General features: G+C 36.8%; 1 protein-coding gene across 1 annotated transcript in view; it reads right to left on the reverse strand.

Moving 5' to 3' along the window:
- Positions 1-335: 335 nt before the first annotated feature.
- LOC149206019 (glutathione S-transferase zeta class-like) overlaps positions 336-25,204 on the reverse strand; it is a 301,939-nt gene continuing 277,070 nt past the window's right edge. The window contains exon 11 of the mRNA XM_089395259.1: positions 336-790. Within this exon, the coding sequence (XP_089251385.1) occupies positions 692-790 (99 nt within the window). The 3' untranslated portion in view covers positions 336-691. The remainder of the gene's footprint in view (positions 791-25,204) is intronic.

The raw sequence follows: 25,204 nt of genomic DNA on the forward strand, positions 1-25,204 counted from the left end.
TTCTGCTGGCAGAATGAATGATGGCTGAGCACATCCCTTGGAAGCACACATTTAAAAATCTTTGAGATGTTACAACACCAATTTATCTTAGGCTTAAGATAGGATGTTGATAAAATATAGTCTTGATTAATTATAATTTTGACCGGATATAAAATAAATTCTCTTAATGTAATGTCCTCCTGTGATTGTGAGGACGTCTCTCCAACATTCTAAAGCCATGTAACTTTTAGTTTCCCAATACAAAAACCTCTTAAGCCACCCAAAAATCAAGCAATATCTAATAGAAAACTATGATAAATTGTAAAAGACAAAAGAAACCAGTGAAAAGCTAGCAATTATATATAATAGGAATCGTTTCTTATTAACCATAGCACTTTGTTTACAGAATCCCACATTTCCCAATTTCTGAGACAATGAAATTGGTAGTTTCAGTTCCATTCTTCCTTTAAGTATCCAAAGTCCAAGAAATTTCTGTTCCGCTTTAGCACTATTTTAGTTGACAGTCCCCGCTATCAATTAAATAAATTACTGCTATTATTAATTTCAAGATTAATAGAAATCAATATGTCATATAAGAATCCCTCTCAAACGACTAAGAGTATTAATGCTTGGAGGGAAATATGAAATATGATAAAACTTATGCAAATATAGAGTTGTAATTCTCAAGTTTATACTGGAAAACTATGTCAAATCATGCTTTTGCATCAGGTTGTCTCTCAGGCACAGCAGCCTGGAATTCTGGCAGTTCTGCTAATGCTTGGTCGATCCTATTCAAAGTTGGGAACTTTGACTGCAAATAAAAATAATTCATAAGATGAGATACAACATTTTAATTGGAGACTAGGGCAGAAAACTCAACCAGTTTTGCAATATATAGTGTAAGCATGTTACATAGACAGACATAAAAGGCAACAAAATCTTTGAAGCTTTTAAAATCTTAAATAAATCTTGCAAACAATCAGATTTGTAGGCTATCACGTATGGGATCTGTGAATGTCAGGAACAGTTTTGCGAGGATGCTTTCCAGCATATACTGAAATCGTGTGTGTTAGTGTCAGATGAAAGAAAAAGTATTGCGGCCATGGTTAGGAGAGCTACTGTAAACAGAGTTTCCATTATAGATCATTAATATATTAAGAGAGCGAATTCCGGGAGATCTCCAACTTCTTTCCATGGTTGGCACTTAATAACGAGATCTCCGACTTGGCTTTATGTGCATTGGTGATGTATGATTTCCCACCCTTTAACAGGGGTTATTGATTTACTCTATGCATGGAATTACATCCGTCATATACGTGTAGGGCTTCCAAACACCACTTCAAATACATCAAGGGGTAATATTTCCAATTCCACTTCATCAATAGAATCAACAATCGCAATAAATTTAATGTACACTATTTTGTTACATTGACCTTTTCATCCTAATTTTTTTCATAAAAATGGAGAACCTCCCATCCAAGTTTCCTGACAAAATCCATGGCTATAATATTAACCTATGGACCATAGTTAAATATGGTAATTTTTTTGGTTTTCTTAACCTAAATTTTGATGTGAAAGAGTTTGGTCATATCCTTCTCTTCCTAGTGTTGAAGGCTACTCATATTCACATCCTTTTATATTGGTGTGTAGAAAATCTTGTCATCCACATTGGAGCTTCATTCAACCTAATTGCTTGAATCTTTGGCTAGGAGATTCCTTTTCTTTGCATCTTTATAGTGATATTTTGAGTTCATCTTTCAAGTCTTTAGTAATTTTCATCATATGGACTATGATGAAAATTACTATAAGGATGCAAAGAAAAGGAATCTTCTAGTCAGAGATTCAAGCAATTAGGTTGAATGTAGCTCCAATGTGGCTGACAAGACTTTCTACACACCAATGTAAAAGGATGTGAATCTAAGTAGCCTTCAACACTAGGAAGAGAAGGAAATGACCAAACTCTTCCACATCAAGGTTTAGGTTGAGAAGACCAAGATAAATACCATATTTGACTATGGTCCATAGGCTAATATTATAGCCATGGATTTTGTCAGCAAACTTGGATTGGAAGTTCACAATCATCCTAGCACATATCCTTATGAAAAAATTAGGATGGAAAGGTCAATGTAACAAAATAGTGTAAGATTAAATTTATTGCGAGTGTTGATTCTATTGATGAAGTGGAATTGGAAATATTACCCCTTGATGTATTGTGGTTTTTGGAAGCCCTACACGTAAATGACGGACGTAATCTCCATGCATAGAGTAAATCAATAACACCTGTTAAAGGGTGGGAAATCATACATCATCCATGCACATAAAGCCAAGTTGGAGATCTCATTATTAAGTGCCAACCACGGGAGAAAATTTCGGGAGCAACCCCAAGAGCGAAATTTTCGCTACCTAGCCTTTTTTGCAAAAAATTTTTTGCACAAACATTTCAAATGCAATTTTTTTTTAAAGAAACAATAATTTTTGAGTGGGGCAGCGTACTTATAAAGCCTATGGCCCTAGTATTGATATGTGATTCATGGTAATGTTAAATTCTTAAAGTAAACATGACATTCTCCTTAAATTTTTAACATTACCATGAAATGACTCAGGATGTTTGAGAGTGGTTCTGACCTCATTGGATTTCATATGGAGAAAGTAGAATTTTAGATTTCATTCAAAATGCAACAGAGCTATCAACTTTTCAGGATTTCAGGATTGGGGGGATTGCAATGTTTCAATTCGATTATGTCATGTATTAGGATATGGAACTCGTATTTAATCAAGAGCACCAATCCCTCTATTTACCTTGATGTTAATGACATTGGTTGCCGAACTCCTTTATCATGACCCTACTAAAAATGTACCCATCACTCAGACAAAATCTTGACTTCACATGCTATGTTTTTTCTATTTTATGTTAATGCTTAGAGGGTGATATTAATGACAAAGATCCCTATACATATCTAGAGGTAATGAAAAAATATACCTCTGGATATTAATGTTAGAGGGTGATACTAATGACAAAGACCCTAATTTTCCAACAAGACTAAAAAATTAGACATTTATCGTGGCGGAAAGAGGCCCAAGCATTAGCAATAGATAATAACTTGTCTTTTCTAGTTTCTAGTAGTTTTTATAATTGTTGACTCTTTCATATTTATTATTTTTCTAAACAATATATGACAATTTAAGTTTGAAGTTTGAAGTTGGCAATTATAACTCATTGGTAATGAATTATGAATATGATGCTTCGTGAAAGTTAAAAGTTGTTTTATTTCATTTCTTTTTATAAAATTTCATTTCATGTAAGATATTCTTTGTTGTAATGGTTACACTTAGCTTACAAGTACAACTTTGGTGATCAATGATGATAAATGTTATATATTGAATTTTGAAAGCTTGAAACTTTAAGATTGATGAATCATGAGACTTAATATGTTGTATGTTACTAACTTGTGGACGTGTTTGATGAATATTATAACTTCTAGATGATTGATGTTATATGGTTCAATCTATGTTTTTATGGTTTTTTATATCTAATTCATCATTCTATATGCTTTTGTTGACATATATGCATCAAAATATATATAAAAAAAATTATATAAAAATTCGCTCGCTGATTCGCTCCCTAACGGGGGCTTCTGAAAATGTCGCTCTCTCTCTCACTCCCGCTCCCCATTTTCGCTCCCGCTCCCAAGTAACCTTGCTAAGAACAACATACATTTATAAATGAGTGGAGATTTAAGTAAACTTTTAGGCCAACTTGAGTGCAAAATTAAGCCCTAAATGAATCTTGGAGAAAGACAACTTTAATACTCTGTATTGCAACTTATAGGTGGTGATGTACATGATAGAGCTACATTGACTTAGACAAGGAGGAATAGAATAGTATAAAGGGTGGAAAAGTGGGCCTCGTTTACATGCAAATCAGATGATGATTTCTCCTCTTCTTCACACAACAAATTCATCTAAGACATAATTTTGCATTTCCACTAAAAATTTGATAGTCTTCAATCATTACTAAGATCATACCTAATAAGAAAGAATTCCCTTTTTTATTAGAACAATATTTTGGCCACAATATTGAAGGAGAGGAGTTGTCTCATTATTTCAGATGTCTAATCAAGTTACTCTTCCATGTGATGTCCCCATTTTCAGTTTCCTTTATGATGCAGTTAGGATAGATTTCCAAGATGTGTGACAACTAGATCATAGGAGCAGGATTACATCATCAGTGGGCCCATAGGATTTTTAGAGGAGTTTAATGGGTGCAACGAGGTTCCCTCACTATATTTCATCATCAGGTTCAGTTCTGCACAGTTCATTCTTGGTTTCGTTGCATTCCGACGATTCCCATAAAACAGGGGTATTATTAACGTATTTTAATTAAATTCGCTAAAAGTCTCATTTGAGGTATATTATTTGGATAAATAACTTATTGTAATAGCTCATTGGAATTGAAATGAAGAGATCTACAGGGTGAGATGGTGAAAACTGACTTCCAGTAGCTGGAGGAAGCATGGGTGTAATGCCCCAAATGAGAAAAAAATGGAACAAGCTCTTCACATAAAATTTATCATACATTTAACAGAAGATTGCCATGTAAAAATAAGCAAATAAAGCATTACAATCTCAGAACACAATGAACAGGGAATTCTCAACTTTATTGTATTAGAAGAACTGGGGTTTACATGAAAATACAACCCATATAGCTGAGATAAAATGGCCTCAAATAGATCTACAATAATTCCAAAATTGGCCTCCAAAACAAATTGAAAAAAACAATACATTGAAACCTGTGAAACCTGAATGGATTCACCAAGGGAAGAGATGGGTGCTCGCCCACTCTCACTGAATCACCCGAGGGTTTCCGTCCTAGGACTACTACTGGAGTAGAGAACTAGGTTCTTAGCCTCTCATACAAAAACAATACACAAATCCAATATGTCCTCCAATGGCCTCCTCCTCTTTTATAGATTTGATGGACCCCTCTAGAACCTATTATTTTAATCATGGAACACTTTTCCCTCTTTTATTTTAATTAAAATATTCCTTTTAATACGGGAAAATGGTAAATTGGCCACCATGTCTCCTCAAGTCACTGAAACTCACATCCAAAAATCCCATCATGTATATCTCATCGTTCCTGTTCCAACGAACTATTACACTAAGGTGTTCCATCAATTAATCTCCCTGGAATGCCACATCGAGCATAATTAATTAAGTTATGCCCAATAATAATGCTAATTTTTGAAAGTTGTCGGAATGCAATGGAACGTAAGGGAAACTATGCTGATGATGGAATATCCCAAGAGAATGTCATCAAATCCCATAAAAACTCCTCAAAACTCCATCGGGACCCCATATGACATAAACCTGCTCCACTGACCTGGCCATCCCTTGTCCTGGAAATCCACCCTGGTTATACTATGAAGAAGAATAAAAATGGGGACATGACATGGTGGCCAATTAATCATTTCCTAGGATTAAAATTGACTTTAATTAGTCACTTAATTAAATAAGAGAAGGGAAAAGTGCTTAATTAGAGAAAAAGGCTAGAAGGAGAAAAATGACTTAAATAAAATAAATTAAAAGTCACTTAAATAAAGTAAAGGGGAGAATCTTCTAGAATTGAAATAAAATAATAAAATAAAGTGCTTGTAGAAGGTTGGACAGGGATCCATCAAATCTTTAAAAGGAAGGGAAACAAATCATTTGGGATATCTTGGATTTGAGTAATTCTTTTGTAGACAAGTTTTGGAAAGTGTTGACTACTCCATGTCAACTACCCTATAGTTGTGCATTTTTTCATGCATGGAATTCCATCATATCCGTGCACTCAGATGATCCACAGATTCATCATCATCAACTATATGTACATTGGAGTTTTGTAAACCCATTCTGCATTTTGTAATGTAAATGATCCTAGTAAGACAAATATATTTAACAACCTAGGTAAATTTATTTTCTGATGATGATTTCTATCTTAGGAGGTTTTTAGTTTCACCGATTCATGTGTGTTTTTAAAAACAGATGATTGGCAGAGTTTTTCCTTCCAACCTCACCCCAAAGCTAGGGTGGATTTTGTCATCGGGATTTTAAATGAGTCCTAGTGTTATTTATCGAGTCTTTGTAAAAGTGATTTGAGAATAATTCTAACTATTTGGTTAAATTATTTTATTACAAGTCACTTAGTCTCCTAGATCATATTTTGTGTCGCAGAAATGAGTAAATGTTGAGGGTCTATAACGAACGGGTGTTCCCCCTCATGGGTTAGAAATGTAATATTCCATGTAAAATATATTTAGTACATGGTCCTTCATAATTAGACACCATGGCTAAATATTAGAGGGTTGGAAAAATTAATAATCCCCTCATGAGCCAATTAATTAAAATTTTGGCTAAAATAAATTAAAATGCTGAAACCAGAAATTTAATTAATCTAGGTCCTAGGAAAAATTAAATTCTCCAACATTTAAAATTCATGGGTTTTAAAGGTTTTAATTTTTGGAGGTCCCCGACCAAGGTAATATTGAAAATTTCAAGATATTTTGAATCCTTGAGCCTTAGTAGTTAAGTCAAAGTCAACTTTTTGCGGTAATTAACTCAAAATAATCAATTTTGAATTAATTAAAAGTGAAATTTGAGTTTCCTCATAAAGCTGTGTTGCACGGGTACCCGCACCCAGGGGTGGGGTTCTCGAACCCGTCCCGGGTTCCCGCACCCAAGTACCGGATTCGGGTACGGGTTCTTCCCAGATGAACCCAGAAGAACCGGGTTCTTCAAAAAAAAATTGGGTTCTTTTCCTTTAACGGGTTCTTGGGTTCTTCGGGTGCTTGGGTTCTTGGGTTCTTAGGGTTGGGTTCTTTGGGTTCTTCGGGTTGGGTTCTTTGGGTTCTTCATAAAAAAAACTATATTAAAAATTTAATTTTCAAATAATTTTTTTTATTGAAATTTAAAAAATAACTTATAACAAAGGTAAAAAAACTTAAAAAACCCTAAATCTTTAAGACTTTAACTCTTTACACAAGCAAATATTTGATAGACTGATACCGTGATATGTGATTATTCTTGGCGGCAGAGCACCGCGACATACCGGAAGAAAAAACACGGTGATCACTGATTACTGATTTCATTTAACTTTTAAGTTTTTTCCATTTGGTTGAGGCTTGAGCCGTCCCTGTTTACGATTTCCGGAGGCAGTGGGCAACTTTAGCAGCAGTGGGCAGTGGGCAGCTTCAGCAGCAGTGGACAGAGCAGCTTCAACGGCAGTGGTATTTACAAGTTTTTGTTTTCAATTTTATTATTCCATGAAAAAGTTTCACAAGACCCGCGTGTGAAAAATATAGGTGCATTATAATTTATATTAAACATTTGAATAGTGAACACCCACAGGGGCTCAACTACATTAAGCTGCATTACACTTTCATTGTAAGTGGATCGCAATTGCCCACTAGCAGTCACTACTGCAATATCCCTAATGCCATAGGTGTTCGTGATTACTTAAAACCAAAAATCCAGGCCTGTAGACCCGTGTTCTCTGTTCCAACGATGAGCTTTGTGGAACGGAACGTAGCCACCATCTAATTTGTAAGGCTCCTTGGAGCATATTAGCAAGTTTAATTGCAATGTTTTCCATCGACACGTAACATTGAGCTGGCAAAACATATAATAAATAATTCCCTTCTCTATACAGATGGACATTCAATTGTAACAACTCAATTTAAAAGCTAAATATGTCACTTATGTCAAGAACATAGAATATATGGCATCGAAACCATAACTGGAAAAGAGACCTCTTACTCTGTAATTTGAGCCTGCAGATTATTGTAAATCAATTTGGAATGAAACATTCATTCCCGAGCCAAATAACCATCAAATTATAAACTGTAAATGCACACATATAGGTTCAGACATTTTCGGTCAAATAGAAAGTAGGATTAAGACCAGCCATAAGCTATAATCAGCTGATGCTGTTAAATGGCGAAGGGCTATTTTGGACAATGGCTAAATTAAGTATCAAAATCTGCCAATTTCTCACAACATTCTCAAAGTTTTCTTGTTTAAAGTTGAAAAAATATACAAATTCATATATATTATTAATTATAAATTTATAATTTATAAAATTTAATTATTAAAATTTAATATTATTATATTACCCGACGAACCCAAGCACCCTGTTTCCAAAAATGTCGTCCCCGTCCCCGTCCCCGTCCCCGCACCCACATTTCCTGGCAACATAGTCATAAAGTAACTTTATTTCAACGGTGATGATTAAAAGATCATTTGATCTTCATCAACGGTTGAGATTGCCTTGACAGGGATCAAGCCAACTAGCCGTTAGAGAATTTTTCTACAAATTAGAGGTCTCTCTTCTTTATTTGGATTTGATTTTTGAATCATGTACTTGCTCAAAGAAAACTCTTGTAACTTTTTTGGTTAATAAAACGCAAAGACTTTGGGGTTTCAAACCGTGGTGTTCCTATTTCAAATTTATCTGGTAATATTGTTCTTAATACTCTGCTACTTTTATTTGCATTTGTTGGTTAATAGCCTTTGAGGATTGATCTGGGCACAAGTATCTTGCACAGATTTCTAGGGTTTTAAATTATCATTTTGATTAGATAGAAGTAGCAAGTATCTCTATTTCTTGATGATATTATGATAATTTTGAATCTCTATTAATTTAACAATAAGATTTAAGTGTGGAGAATTTATCATTTAGGATTAGGTTGTTTGGGGAAATCCTCAGCTGGATCAGCCGACTCTTAGATTACAGAATCGAAAGAGCCCATTGTTTTTAATTTCTGAAGTCATTTTACAAAACATTTTATTTGCAGGGTTTTTCTTGGGCTTGTGCCTCTTTAAAATTTCTAATTTATTTCTAAATTTGTGCAAAATTTGTTTAAATCTGGCTAATAAAGGGCTTTGATCTACAAATCTGCTAGATCTATAGAATATTATTATAGATTTGTAAATATCAAATTTCTAAATTCATTGGGGTTTTGGGTATTTCATATTTTTGTATATACATGTTTTAGGGTTTGCTATCTTTTGTTTGTGCAGGAACAAACCTGAAGATTGCAGCCAAATTTTGTGGATTCCGGAGATAAATCTAGGCCTCGAAGGGCATCCCCATTTGTTTGCAGGTTAAAGAGAAAACTTATTGAAAATAGCAACAAGAAATGCTAAATATAGAAGTGTTAAATTTAGTACTGCTATAAATAACATTTCGGGATACCTTCCTATTTTAGTTAGTCCCTGAACTAAAATAGAGAAGTAAAAATTCGAATTTGATCTTAGCAGTTGTTTGTAAAATAATTAATTAATTCATCTTGAGTTAATTAGCTGTAGAAAATCAAACATGAAGTCTATGTGGGGACATGCAACAGTGATTCCATTGATTGAGGAATTTATCCATCAGTTAAAGAGATAAGGATGAGTTGTAATTAGTTGGCTCAATTAACTGAGTCAAGTCTAGTTAGATTAATTCAAACAATTTGTTGAATTAATTGTGAGTTCAGTTAGTTAATGCATGCATGCATGTAACTGCTGCACTTCAGATAACTGAATATTCTCTCATAAATAACTCATGCATGTCAGTTCAGACAGAGACCCAGTTGAGATCAAATGGAGGGACAGTGTACTATCAGTTGCAAGAATATTCCATTATGAATATCTCTTGCATGCAGAAGGAATTCATTCCTTGGAGATTGCGCAGTTACTTCTTCAGTTTAGTGAGTGTGATGAGGCCAATTCACACAGGTGGCATCATTGGACCCCAAGAAAACTGCGCAAGGAAATAGGGGGCTTGGAGGGTTGAGGAAAGGCATATCTTGTGTCTACTCAGTCCCTGAGCTGTATTATTTGATTGCAGAGAGAGCAGGATAGCTTGAGAGCTGATTCTTTTTGTAACTTGAACATATTTCCACTTGTATGATAATACAGAGATTGAGGTTTTAGGCTGAGGCTTTCCCCGGGTTATTCTTCTGTCTTCATGTGTGATTGATTTCTCATTCTCAGTTATATGTGTTCTAAATTGATCATGCTCAAATTGATTACGCTTCCGCAAATTTTGTTATAGAAGTAGATCTTGTATTTTTCTTTAGCATATTGCATAATCTGTTGATCTATAGTGGGAATTTCTACATGGTATCAGAGCAAAGGTGATCAAAGCAAAGAGCAATATACAAGAAGGGAGAAGTTCAAAGTTTCAAGTTCCTGAATATAGAAATCGAGTTCTTATCACATCTCAATTTCACCAATGGCGTTCAACGGTTTAAGACTAGAGTATGCCCTTGATGGCAGCTTGAATTATATAGCCTGAAAGGATCGCATGGAAGAAGTATTAAAGGATAACGGTCTAAAGGACTTCATTGATCAAGAAGTCCCCAAGCCGACTGATGCTACAAAATTGGCGGAATGGAAGAAATGTGTGGCTAGAGCAAGGAGAATCCTCCTGGAGGGAGTTCAAGACCACATAGTCTCGAGCCTCCATGGGAAGGAGACACCGTTTTTGATGTGGAAAACATTGAAAGATCTATATCAGAACAACAACGATCAGAGGAAGCTGGCGCTAAAAGACAAGCTTCAGAAAATCAAGTGTGAAAAGGGCGACACGATCTCTACATATCTGAACAAGCTCACCACCTGCAGGGATGAGCTTGGAAGTGTAGGGATCACGACTGCTGATGATGACATGGTGAGTCTTGCACTCCTTGGTCTTCCTAAGAGTTGGCATAACTACCAAGACTCGATTAATGGAAGAGAAAAACTGCCAGATTGGGAACGACTTTGGTCGGATCTGATGCAGGAGGAGATAAGAAGAAGCATCAGAGATGGATCCTCATCAAAGCAAGATGATGAGGAAAATCTAGCCTTAGCGAGTAAGGCGAGGAAAGGGAAAGGGAAGGCGTCCCATCCCAAATCCGGTTCTTCCCATGGTGGGAAGAAGTTTGACAAATCGAAAGTGTGATGCTTTCATTGTCATGAAGTGGGCCATTATGCTACGAATTGTCCATAGAAGAAATCCAAGAAGGGATCTAATGGTGAGGCATTGGTTTCACTGTTTGAGTTGGATTTCTCTCTTATCGCATGCATGGTTTCATCCATGGTGGGATGTGTGTGGTACCTGGACAGTGGAGCTTCATTCCACATGTCAGGTGACAAGAATCTTTTCAGTACCTTGGAGGAGAAGGATCTCCAGATGCAGATCGAGATGGGCGATGATGGAAAGTACCGTGTTTCAGGTGAAGGTACGGTTGTGTTTTAGAGGGAGCATGGAGCTCCCCTCACCTTGACTGATGTAAAGTATGTACTAGGTCTGAAGAAGAATCTTGTGTCCATTGCTATGCTAGAAGATAAAGGCTATGATGTAGTCTTTAGTAAAGGAAAGGTATTCCTGAGGCATATCGGCACTGGACAGACCAAGCGAATCGGGATTCGAGTAAAGAATCTCTACAAGCTGGAGGTAGATGACTGTGCTGCATTGAGTTCCAAAGCTGAGATGGTGCAGAGCCAAGATGTTGGCGAGCTATGGCATAGAAGACTGGGCCACTTGCACCATGGAGCCCTGAAGATCATGCAACAGATTTCTACCGGACTTCCCAAGGGAAAACTGGAGCAGACGAATACATGCAAAGGTTGTACCTTGGGTAAGTATGCGAAATCTTCCTTTCTGGATCGAGATAGTAGAGCTGGAGCAATCTTGGAGCGAGTTCACTCAGATGTTTGTGGACCTTTCTCTACAGCCTCCACCGCTAAACAAAGGTACTATGTTATTTTTATTGATGATTTTTCTCGTAGATGCTGGATCTACTTTATGCAAAAGAAGGATCATACCTTCTTGAGGTTTTGTGAGTTTAAAGCCTTGGCAGAGAAAGAATCTGGAAAGAAAATAAAAGCCTTGCGTAGCGACAATGGTGGAGAGTATATTTTCCAACAGTTTAAAGACTTCTACGCTGCAGAAGGAATTAAATGGGAATTGACGGCACCCCATAACCCACAGCAGAATAGGGTGGCCGAAAGGAAGAATAGATCGATTGTGGGAGCAGCTTGAGCGATGTTGCATGACCAAAGCCTACCACTGCATTTGTGGCCTGAGGCATGCAATACAACAATATACTTGTAGAACAGAAGCTCGCACTGTATACTGGGAATGAAGACACCTATGGAGGCCTTTTCCAGGAAGCGACCAGATGTGAGTCACTTCCGAATATTTGGATCATCAGTTTACTGTCGTGTGACCAAATATGCCTGGAAGAAGCTAGATCCAACAACTGAGTTGGTAATACTTGTGGGGTACACAGATACACCCCACAACTATTGGGTGTACCTGCCTACCAGTCAGAGGACAATGGTACGCAGGGATCTGAAGTTCGACAAGCAGAAAGCCATGCGAGTATCACTTGAGAGGGAGCTCAAGTTGCATGCAGAGGAGGAACTTTCAGTTCCTAAGGAGGAGGAGCCTCAAATTGATGCGGAGCAGCCACATGCAGAGGATCCAAGAGTGGAGACATCCACTCATGCTGAGACTTCCAGAGATGGGTGGAAATGCTCAAGGGAAGCTGACAGGTTGATGCTGGATGCGCGGGAGAATGTGGGACAACCATCTTCTCAGCGCAGACAGAGGAGGTCGCCTGAGCAGTACACTAGGTACATGGCCCTGGTTGGGGAGTGTGTAGATACCGAACCTTCTTCATTCTAGGAGGCAGTGCAGCAACCAGTCTGGGTTGATGCAATGTAGAGGAGTATGACTCTATCATTCGGAACAATGTGCGAGATGTTGTCCCAAGACCTCAGGGCAAGTCAGTGGTGAGTTCCAGATGGCTTTACAAAGTAAAGCAGGCAGTTGATGGCAGTGTTGAGAAACATAAGGCAAGGTTTGTTGCCCAGGGTTTCTCACAGGTTGAGGGGATCGACTACGATGAGACCTTTGCTCATGTAGCAAGGTACTCATGTATTAGATCGATGTTGGCACTATCAGCTCAGATGGGTTGGAAGATCCATCAGATGGACGTGAAGACAACATTCCTCAATGGGAAGATTGAGGAGGAGGTGTACATTGAGCAGCCAGAGGGTTTCGAGACCTTCGATCGTGAGTCGCATGTGTGCCGACTCAAGAGGGCTTTGTATGGGTTGAAGTAAGCACCCCGTGCTTGGTACACCAGGATCGACAACTATTTCACCGAGTTGGGCTTCACCAAGAGTGAAGCAGATGTGAACCTTTACCACATCATGGTAGAAGGTAAACCATTGATCATTGTTCTTTATGTCGATGATCTGATTTTGACAGGTGATGATCAGCTGATACAATCTTGCAAGGAGGACCTTGCAAGAGAGTTTGAAATGAAAGACATGGGTCTTATGCACTACTTTCTAGGCATGGAGGTGTGGCAGAAAGATGGTGAAGTATTTGTGTCTCAAGGCAAGTATGCCAATGAGATACTCAGGCGCTTTCACATGGAGAAGTGCAAGCCCATGCAGACTCCTCTAGCTGGGAACTGGAGGAAGGAGGATGCTACTTCAGGTGAGGTAGTAGCTGCTACTGTTTATCGGCAGCTGGTGGGTTCACTTATGTATCTGGTGAACACATGACCCGACTTATGCTTTGCGGTGAACCAGCTGAGTCAAGCTATGGTTCAACCTACCAAGCTATTTTGGAAGGCAGCGAAGCATGTGCTAAGATACCTCAGAGGCACATCTCAGTTCGGATTGTGGTACAGACAGACAGAGGGAGTGAAGCTTCAGGGCTTCACAGATGCGGATTGGGCAGGGAGTCCATCAGACCGGAAGAGCACTTCTGGAGGAATCTTCAACCTTGGTTCAACTGCAGTTTCCTGGTACAGCAAGAAACAGAGGTCAGTTGCACTTAGCTCAGCAGAGGCTGAATACATGGCTGCTAGTCAGGCTGCATGTGAGGCCATTTGGATGCGGAAGATTCTAGTGGGATTGTTTGGTCAGAGGATGGATCCAACCGTGATCTACTACAATAATCAGAGTTGTATCAAACTCTCTGAGAATCCAATTTTTCATGACAGGTCCAAGCACATTGATATCTGGTATCACCATCTTCGAGATTGTGTGGTCAAGAGGATCATGTTGTTGCTGTATGTTTCGACCGAGGAACAGGATGCAAATATTTTGACTAAGGCATTGTCAAAATGCAAGTTCGAGTTCCACAGGGACAGGATTGGAGTTACTGATAATCCCTTTCTTGTTGAGAGGGAGTGTTGAAAATAGCAACAAGAAATGCTAAATATAGAAGTGCTAAATTTAGTACTGCTATAAATAACATTTCGGGATACCTTCCTATTTTAGTTAGTCCCTGAACTAAAATAGAGAAGTAAAAATTCGAATTTGATCTTAGCAGTTGTTTGTAAAATAATTAATTAATTCATTTTGAGTTAATTAGTTGTAGAAAATCAAACATGAAGTCTATGTGGGGACATGCAACAGTTATCCCATTGATTGATGAATTTATCCATCAGTTAATGAGATAAGGTTGAGTTGTAATATTGAGTTGTAATTAGTTGGCTCAGTTAACTGAGTCAAGTCCAGTTAGACTAATTCAAACAGTTTGTTGAATTAATTGTGAGTTCAGTTAGTTAATGCATGGATGCATGTAACTGTTGCACTTCAGATAACTGAATATTCTCTCATAAATAACTCATGCATGTCAGTTCAGATAGAGACCTAGTTGAGATCAGATGGATGGATAGTGTACTATCAGTTGCAGGAATATTCCATTGTGAATATCTCTTGCATGCAGAAGGAATTCATTCCTTGGAGATTGCACAGTTACTTCTTCAGTTAGTGATTGTGATGAGGCCAATTCACACAGGTGGCATCATTGGATCCCAAGAAAAACTACGCAAGGAAACAGGAGGCTTGGAGGGCTGAGGAAAGGCATATCTTGTGTCTACTCAGTCTTTGAGCTGTATTGTTTGATTGCAGAGAGAGCAGGATAACTTGAGAGCTGATTCTTTTTGTAACTTGAACATATTTCCACTTGTATGATAATACAGAGATTGGGGTTTTAGGCTGAGGCTTTTCCTAGGCTATTCTTCTGTGTTCATGTGTGATTGATTTCTCATTCTCAGTTATATGTGTTCTAAATTGATCGTGCTCAAATTAATTAAGCTTCCGCAAAGTTTGTTGTAGAAGTAGATCTTGTATTTTGCTTTAGTATATTGCATAATTTGTTGATCTACAGTGGGAATTTCTACAAAATTCAAGAAGACCGTGGGCAAATTTTTTTTAGGGCCTTGAAGCCTAACACTGGCCATCTCCAACCTCCTTCTTGGCCTCCCTTCTTCCTCTCGGCCTCCCCTCTACTAAAAATTTCCTTAAAAAATTGTTTTTTTACAAAAATTTTAACACAATTTTTTTTGAGTTTGGCATTTTCATTGGAGAATTTTCAATGACATGGGCAACTTGTCTCCAGGTGTCTTCAAGCCCCTAAGGGCTGACTGGTGCACACCTTCTAAGCTTTCCTCATTTCATTTATCTGATTGAAAGCAAGGCTAATATTGACATAGATTTGCAATTAGTTGAAATTTAACAACAAATTTAATTTGCATCTTTCACTACAGTTCATTTCAGAAATAAAAGTTATTTTTAGAAGCTTTTGCATGCTAATTAACAAAAATTTTGAACATTGTTTCACTGTTGTTCAGTAATTTATTTCTGAGTTTTTAGATCAAATACATCACTAGATCAGAAATAGTGAAACTCATAAATTTACTGAATTATTAGTTAGCACTTTGTCATTTAAAGTTTTTGTTGTTAAACATAGAAAAATATGAATATGGTTATAGGACTGCTGGTTTAGAATATATTGTTGGCATTAACATTTGATTTAAGAGCAGATTACTAGACTGATATTTCATTGATGTAATCTGAGTTTAAACAGTTAGTTCAATTTCTAAAATACATTTGTTTTTTACATGCTCATACAAGTAGGACAAATATAGTTTTACTTATGAAAAATCTAATTTTACTTATGCATCTAAAGATCTTTGATTGAGTACTTCGTGCAAATGGATTTCTGAGTTTAAAGTGTTTTATTTCCAGCATTTTACATTTCATTTCTATTGTACATTTCAACAATTACTTGTGCATATTTTACATTTTACATTGTTGATATAAGCATTTGTTTTCACATTTTTCTAAGTATTAAGTTAAACAACATTTAAGACATATTTTAGAAATAATTTTATGCCCCCATTTAACTAAAATTAACCCAGTCTCTGCATTTCACATAGCTTTAAGCTTTGCATTTTCATATGGGGCAATTGAATCATTCAGCAGTAGTTTCTCATCCTTTACTTGAACTTTATTTCCTTGGCAAGATAGTTGACTCCTCAAGGTATTGGTATCATTTCCCTCAAATTAATTTGAATCCTTAAAATCTTGCATTATCTCAAACAAGTATTGGTTGCTTAGCTGTGTCTCCCAGATTGGTTGGTTCCCAACTAATATTTCCTCTTTCCATTTCCATAGAGTCTACCCCCCTTAGTCTGCTATTGGGAGACAACTCAAACAGAGTGATTGGGGATCAATGTTGTAGCCCCCGATCTGAGTAGTTGTCGCGGTGCCTAGACATTCTGTGCGACAACATTTTTTGGCGCTGTTGCCGGGGATAGAGTTTTTCTGTTCTTGGTCCTCACAACATTTTCACCATTCATTAGCCTGTCAAGCGACACAACATTTTTTGGCGCCGTTGCTGGGGACCAATTTATTGGACCTTGGCTTTATGACAATCATCTTTATATTCTCAATCTTTCATCATTTCTTATCCCATCAACACCACATTTTCTGGCGCCATCATCTTTCTTCATCTTTTCATCACCTTATCTTTTTTCTCTCACTAATCCTTTCATCTTCTCTATCTGCACCTTTAGCACCTGGACATTTCGGTTGGTTTCTTGTTTGGGTGGCGACTCCACTTATTCATCCATTATTTCTCAGACAAGAAGCCCTCCCTGATATCCAGTTGTTTCTCCCTGACTAACCTTTCGGTTTTTGCCTTTTGGATCTTGGAGCTAGGTTCATGTTCAAGTGGCGACTCCACTTCTTTCATTTTATTCAAGAATTTCTGCTAGAAGCTCGCTTCTTGTGGATCTATTGATTTTCTTGCGCAAGGATCTCTCTCTCTAGCATCCATTTGGCCCCTCTTTTTCCCTTTGAGCAAGACATCATGGACTTGTTCGCCCCTTGTAACTTTGCTAACATTCAAGGTTATCCAAATGACCTTCCTAACAATGGCCTTGACAAGTTGCCTTCTTTCCAAGGAAATAATGCGGTTAGTGCTACGACTCATCTAAAAGCTTTTAGCTCTTGGTTGGGTAAATATGCTAGAGGTGTTGACTATAATCATGAAGATGTGAAAATGAGCCTCTTTGTTCTTTCCTTAGAGGAAGATGCTCTGGATTGGTTTATAGAAAAGCCTGATAATTCGTTTAATTCATTGCAATCGATTATTAATGCCTTTAAGGACAAGTATGGAGACAAAAGAGAAGAAAGACATCTGGTTAAAGCTATCAGCGTCATAGAGAAGAAAGAAAATGAAACCATAGAGGAATTTAATAAGAGGTTTAATGGTATTATTAAAGAATTACCTCAAGATTATAGACCTCCTGCCAGGTCTCTTTTGGATTTTTATGTTGATGCCTTTGATGCTGATACTTCTTATGAGTTGAGGCAAGCTAAAACTAATGATTATAAGGTTGCCCAGGTTTTAGCTGAGGAAATTGAAAAGGATAAGAAAGCATCTAGGAAGATTGAAATTTCAGGTTTTGATGAGGGTCTAATTAAATCGAAAGAATCCAATAAACCTGATGATGACCCTATGCAAATATTGATGCAGAAAATTGAAAGCATGAACTTAATCAAACAAAGTTAATATCTAATCATGCTAAGGAAATGAGTGCCATGCAGGCTAGGTTGGTCCAAATGGAGAGATCCCAAGCACAAAGTTTCCAACCTAGAAATAATAAAAAATGTCTGGCATAAGAAAGGCCCATCTAATAAGCAGAGACCACCAAATCCACTTGAGTCTCCCTATCTCGTGGATGAGGCTCTGCCTTATTGTAGGGTTTGTAACGCTCTTCATGAAGAGGTTACTTGCCATGTTGTCAAAAGAATCATAGATAGTAGAATGGAAGGGGTGAGCAATCAAATTAATGTTGTTGGTAAGAAATATCATTTGCCTATAGAAGATCATGAACATCCTCAGACGATTAAGGACATACAACTCAATTATACACAAATGATTCAGAACATGGAAGTTAACTAGATCAATCTTCAAAATAGGATAGAAGCCATCGAAGAAGATCATGACAAAGAAAGGACTTCCATGCAAAATTGTTTACTTGTCATGAGAGAAAAACATGCTAAGGAAATGGAAACCATGAAAGCTAATCATGATAGAGAAATGAGCTCTATGCAAAATTGCTTGATGATCATAAAAGCAGATAATGACAAAATAATAAAAGATTGTCTTCAGAATAAGTTATTGTCCATGGAGGAAAACCGTGCCAAGGAAGTCAGTGCTATGAAGTTTGAACACTCTAACTAGATGGATGCCATAACAATTGAAAAGATCACTCTTCAGAATAAGTTGCAAGTAATGGAAAAGATATAGATACATGAATTTCAGCATGGGTCAAAGGATGAAAGAAACAAGGAAATGTCAACAGATCATAAGCCTCCCTGTCTGCTGCAACAAGCTCCATCTTATAATGAGGAGGTCATTTGTTCCATTGAAAAGTGGCTATTTGAAGGTGACGCGGATAAAAGGGAAATTGATAAGAATCAGGTTGATGCTTGCGAGGTTGATCCACCAGTCATAACAGATCAGGTTCATGAAAATAGAGAAGTGCAGGTCACAGAAGTCTTGAACATTCCAAATTTTTCATATGAGCATTTTTCGGATCAAGGAAGTTGTGTGCCGACCACATCATCATCAACATCACATCCTAACGAAAGAAAATGTACAAAGCGAAAGAGAAGAAGGAAGAGGTTAGATACGTATGATGGCCGAGAACAACTCGATATTTGGATAGGATGGAGTCCTTCGATATGTAGGATTGCGGATGGCACATCCGAAAAACAACCCACAAATTTGCTGGAAAGCAGGCAAATGCTCAGTATGCACTATATTGAACACATCTGATGCCATAGGCATCCTCCTTTGTATTGTATTTCTAACCCTACACCTTGTCATTTCAACTTTTCATTTCTGTTTTAGGATTAGATTTACTTTTCATGATTAGTAGAATTGTTAATGATAGAAGAGCTTCTATTTTCATCTGCTTAATGTTATATGATGATATTTGGATGGACGCTACTTATGGCATTCTATGTTTTCTTTGGGTGCAGATTTTGGATTCTCACATTCCTTTGATGAAGTAACATGTCCCCAAGTAGAGCCAGATGTTAACCACTCCATGTCAACTTCCCCATAGTTGCACATTTTTTCGCGCACAGAATTCCATCATGTCTGAGCACTCAGATGATCCACAGATTCATCATCATCAACTATATGTACACTAGAGTTTTGTAAACCCATTCTGCATTTTGTAATGTAAATGATCCTAGTAAGACAAATATATGTAACAACCTAGGTAAAATTATTTTATGATGATGATTTCTATCCTAGGAGGCTTTTAGTCTCGCTGATTCATGTGTGTTTCTAAACACGGATGATCAACAAATTTTTTCCCTCCAGCCTCACCCCAAAGCTAGGGTGGATTTTGTCGTCAGGATTTTAAATGAGTCTTGGAGTTATTTATCGAGTCTTTGTAAAAGTGATTTGGAAATAATTCTAACTATTTGGTTAGATTATTTTATTACAAGACACTTAGTCTACTAGATCATATTTTGTGTTGCAAAAATGGGTAAATGTTGAGGGTTTATAACGAACGGGTGTTCCCCCTCATGGGTTAGAAATGTAATATTTCATGTAAAAAATATTTAGTGTATGGACCCTCATAATTAGACACCATGGCTAAATATTAGACGGTTGGAAAAATTAATAATCCCCTTATGAGTCAATTAATTAAAATTTCTGGCTAAAATAAATTAAAATGCTAAAGCCAGAAATTTAATTAATTTAGGTCCTACGAAAAATTAAATTCTCCAACATTTAAAATTCGTGGGTTTTAAAGTTTTTAATTTTTGGAGGTCCCCGACTAAGAGAATATTGAAAATTTCAAGATATTGTGAATTCTTGGGCCATAGTAGTTAAGTCAAAGTCAACTTTTTGTGGTAATTAACTCAAAATAATAATTTTTATGTTAATTAAAAGGAAATTAAAAGTGAAATTCGAATTTTCTCAAAAAGTGACTTTATTTCAATGGTGATGATTAAAAAATCATTTGATATTCATCAATGGTTGAGATTGCTTTGACAGAGATCAAGCCAACTAGACGTTAGAGAATTTTTCTATAAATTAGAGGCCTGTCTCCATTATTTGGATCCAATTTCTGAATCGTGTACTTGTTTTAAGAAAGCTCTTGTAACTTTTTCTGGTTAATAAAACGCAAAGACTTTGGGGTTTCAAACCATGGTGTTCCTCTTTCAGATTTATGTGGTAATATTGTATTTAATACTTTATTTTTTTTATTTGCATTTGCTGGTTAATAACCTTTGAGGATTGATCTGTGCACAGGTATCTTGCACAGATTTAAGGGTTTTTAAATTATTATTTTGATTTGATAGAAGTAGCAGACTTCTCTATTTCTTGATGATTTTATGATTGTTGAATTGAGGCTTCTGTGATCCATAATATTTATAAGTAGGACTTCGGCGTAAATCACATAAAGAGAGACATTTGTCTCTCTTTATGTGATTTACGCCGAAGTCCTACTTATAAAGATTTTATGATTATTTTGAATCTCTATTAATCTAACAATCAGATTTAAGTGTGTAGAAGCTATCATTTAGGATTTGGGCATTTAGGGAAATCCTCAGTTGGATCAACCGACTCTTAGATTACAGAATCGAAAGAGCCCATTGTTTTTAATTCCTGAACTCATCTTACAAAACATTTTATTTCCAGGGTTTTTCTTGGGCTTGTGCCTCTTTAAAATTTCTAATTTATTTCTAAATTTGTGAAAAATTTGTTTAAATCTGGCTAATAGAGGGATTTGATTTGTAGATTTGCTAGATCTATAGAATATTATTGTAGATTTGTAAGTATTGAATTTCTAAATTCATTGGGATTTTGGGTATTTCATATTTTTGTATGTATATGTTTTGGGGTTTTCTATATTTTGTTTGTACAGGAACAAATCTTAGAATTGCAAGCAAATTTTGTGGATTCCAGAGACAAACCTAGGCCCCGCAGGGCATCCCCATTTGTTTACAGGTTAAAGAGAAAATTCAAGAAGATTGTGGGCAAATGTTTTTAGGGTCTTGAGGCCCAACACTAGCCATCTCTAGCCTCCTTCTCGGCCTCCCTTCTTCCTCTCGGCCTCCCCTCCTTTACTAAAAATTTCTTACAAATTTTCACTAAATTTTTTGTAAAAAATTGCTTTTTACAAAAATTTTAACACATTTTTTTCTGAGTTTGGCATTTGCATTGGAGAATTTTCAGTTACTTGGGCAACTTGTCTCCAAGTGTCTTCAAGCCCCTCAGGGCTGACTGGTGCACACCTTCTAACCTTTCCTCATTTTATTTATATGATTGAAAGAAAGACTAATACTGGCATAGACTTGCAATTAGCTGAAATTTAGCAGCAAATTTAATTTACATCTTTCACTACAATGCATTTCAGAAATAGAAGTTATTTTCAGAAGCTTTTGCATGCTAATTAACAAAATTTCTGAACATTGTTTCACTATTGTTCAGTAATTTATTTCTGAGTTTTTGGATCAAATACATCACTAGATCAAAAATAGTGAAACTCAGAATTTTTTGAATTGTTAGTTAGCAGTTTTTCATTTAAAGTTTCTGTTGTTAAACATAGAAAAATCTGAATATTGCATGGTTATAGGACTGCTAGTTTACAATATATTGTTGGCATTAACATTTGATTTAAGAGCAGATTACTAGATTGATATCTCATTGATGTAATCTAAGTTTAAAAACTTAGTTCAATTTCTTAAATACATTTGTTTTTTACATGCTCATGCAAGTAGGAAAAATCGAGTTTTACTTATGCATCTAATGATATTTGATTGGGTACTTCATGCAAATGGATTTTTGAGTTTAAAGTGTTTTATTTCTAGCATTTTACATTTTAGTTCTATTTTACATTTCAGCAATTACTTGTGCAGATTTTACATTTTACATTGTTGATATAAACATTTGTTTTCACATTTTTCTGAGCCTTAAACAACATTTAAGGCTTATTTCAAAGATAATTTTAGGCCCCCATTTAACTAAAATTAACCAAGTCCTTGCATTTCACATAGATTTAAGCTTTGCATTTGCATATGAGATAATCAAATCATTTAGCAGCAGTTTCCCATCCTTTATTTGAACTTTATTTCCTTCGCAAGATAGTTGACTCCACAAGGCATTGGTATCATTTCCCTCAAATTAATTTGAATCCTTAAAATCTTGCACAATCTGAAACAAGTATTGGTTGCTTACCTATGTCTCCCAGATTGGTGGGTTTCCAACTAATCTTTCCTCTTTCCATTTCCATAGGGTCTACCCCCCTTAGTCTGCTATTGGGAGACAACTCAAACAGAGTGATTGGGGACCAGTGTGACAGCCCCCGATCTGAGCACTTGTTGAGGTGCCTAGACATTCTGTGCGACAACAGGAAGCTTCAGTCATCCACAAGACAAAAATCCTTGGATTCCTCTGTGATTTGGATGAAACCCCAATCCACTAGCTCCAGTGTTGAAAATATCGGTATCGGCAAAATATCGGCAAGGGTCCAAAAAATATCTTATCGGCAATATCGGCAAATATCAGCAAGCATAAAAAAATAATTTTTTCAAATTTTTAAATATAGCCGATATTTTGCCGATATTTTCAAAATATCGCGATATTTTGCCGATATTTTCCGATATTTGCCGATATTTTGAAAATGTCGTATATTTTCAAAACATAAAATATCGCGATATGTTCTCGGCGATATATCGTTTTGCCGAAAATATCGCGATATTTTCGAATATCGCCGATATATCGCCGATATTATCAACAGTGACTGGCTCCCAGAGCTTGGTACTCGAGGATTGATACATACTTGCAGCAGTTGGGTTTCACAAAGAGTGAGGCTGATCCGAACCTATACTTCATTGTGGTGGGTGAGGAGCCTCTCATTCTGGTGTTGTATGTTGATGACTTGATCATCACTGGTGCAGAGAGACTCATTGAGGGCTGCAAGAGAGATCTTGCTTCAGAGTTTGAGATGAAGGATATCGGCTTGATACATTATTTTCTACGATTGGAGGTGTGGCAGGAGGAGGTCCATTTCTTCCTGGGACAAGGGAAGTACATTGCGGATATTCTTAGCAGATTTCACATGGAAGACTGCAAACCCATGTCTACACCTATGATCACTAACTGGAAGAAGCTTCACGGTTCTGATTCCGAGTTGGTGGATTCTACTCTATACAGACAACTGATTGGTAAATTGATGTATTTGGTCAACACTCGACCAAATATATGTTTTGTAGTTAACACTATGAGTTAGTTCATGTGTGAGCCTAGGAGAGTGCACTAGGTGGCTGCAAAACACATTCTTCGTTATTTGCAGGGGACTGTGGATTTTGCTCTGGATTATAGACAGGGTGATAGAGTGAGACTGGCAGGGTACACGGATTCAGATTGGGTAGGTTGTGCTTTAGATAGGAAGAGTACTTTTGGGTGTTGTTTTGGGTTGGGTTCGGTAGTTGTGTCGTAGATCAGCGGGAAACAACAGTCAGTTGCATTGAGCTCAGCCGAGGCAGAGTATATGGCTGCTAGTTTGGCTAGTTGTGAGGCCATATGGTTTCGCAAGATGTTGTTTGGTCTATTTGGTTAGGCATTGAGATCTTCAGTAATTTATTGTGATAATCAGAGTTGCATAAAACTCACGGAGAATCTGTTTTTCATAACAGGTCAAAGCATATTGAGATTAAGTATCACTTCATTAGAGACTATGTCCAAAAGGGAGCTGTCAAGCTTGAGTACATTTCCACAAATGAGCAGGTAGTGGACATTTTCACCAAAGCCTTACCATGGGGTAAGCATGTCTATTTCAGAGACAAGATGGGAGTGGTGAGGAACACTTTCCTCGGTAAGAGGGAGTGTTAAAATTTGGGTACCAGAGGACAAGTGGTTTCCTAAGGCTTTGATCTTTGGCCTAGGGAAAAGTGTCAAAATTTATTTTTTACTTTTCTCCTAAAGTGACTTTATAAGTGGTAAAGTCAATTTAATTTAAAGTGACTTTATAAGTGGTAAAGTTACATTCTAATTTAAAAGTGACTTTATAAGTGGTAAAGTTACATTTTAATTTAAAGATGACTTTATTAAAGTCAATGAAGAATTAGAAAGTGAAAAAGTGACTATGGAAATAAAAGGCTAAGTGGGTCTTTATTTAAATGGGTGAGTTAAAAAATAGAAAGTGAGAATTAAATGCATATGTATTTTCATCCCTAGATCTAAATGAATCTCAGCCATTAGATCTTAGGGTAACCCAGAAGGTCATTTAGAGAATAAAAGGAGAAGAAAAAAGGAAAAGATTAATTCATTATTTCATGAGCTTTTGAAAGAAAGAGAAGAGAGAGCAAGGAGAAAATTTCTGAGCAGAGAGGAAGTGAAGGAGAGTAGCAAGAAGACATTTCAGCAAATCTGGGTAGCAACATTTATTGGCACGCATCCCAAGACAAAACGTACAACAGGAGAAAGGCACAGAAATTGAGGAAGAGGGACAACACAAAAAGCGAGGAAGAGGGACAGTAGAAAGGGCACTCATTTCGAGAAAGATTTGGGCACAAATTTCAAGGCAATCGCACTGCTGAAATCCATACGGTCTGTACAGTCCGTACAACAAGTTCTGGGCATGTTTTTCAAGGCTAGCCGTACAACATTTAATGTTGTTTTATTGCTGGAAAATTTCTGTTTTGGCTGTTCGCTGATTGGAACAATTTTCGAGGCGGAGTGCAAGCACGGAAATTGAGATAAGTTGTAATTTGTGGTTGCTGGAATTTTTACTGCGTATTTTAGTTTCTTTGTAAAAGCATTTCAGAAATAAAGGAGAGCTCTCAAATTGGTTTTCCCCAAGAG

This window comes from Pinus tabuliformis, chromosome 1_2 (assembly GCF_031772625.1).
Source record: "Pinus tabuliformis cultivar Carrire ecotype Pingquan chromosome 1_2, CPIR1, whole genome shotgun sequence".
Lineage (NCBI taxonomy): Eukaryota > Viridiplantae > Streptophyta > Pinopsida > Pinales > Pinaceae > Pinus > Pinus tabuliformis.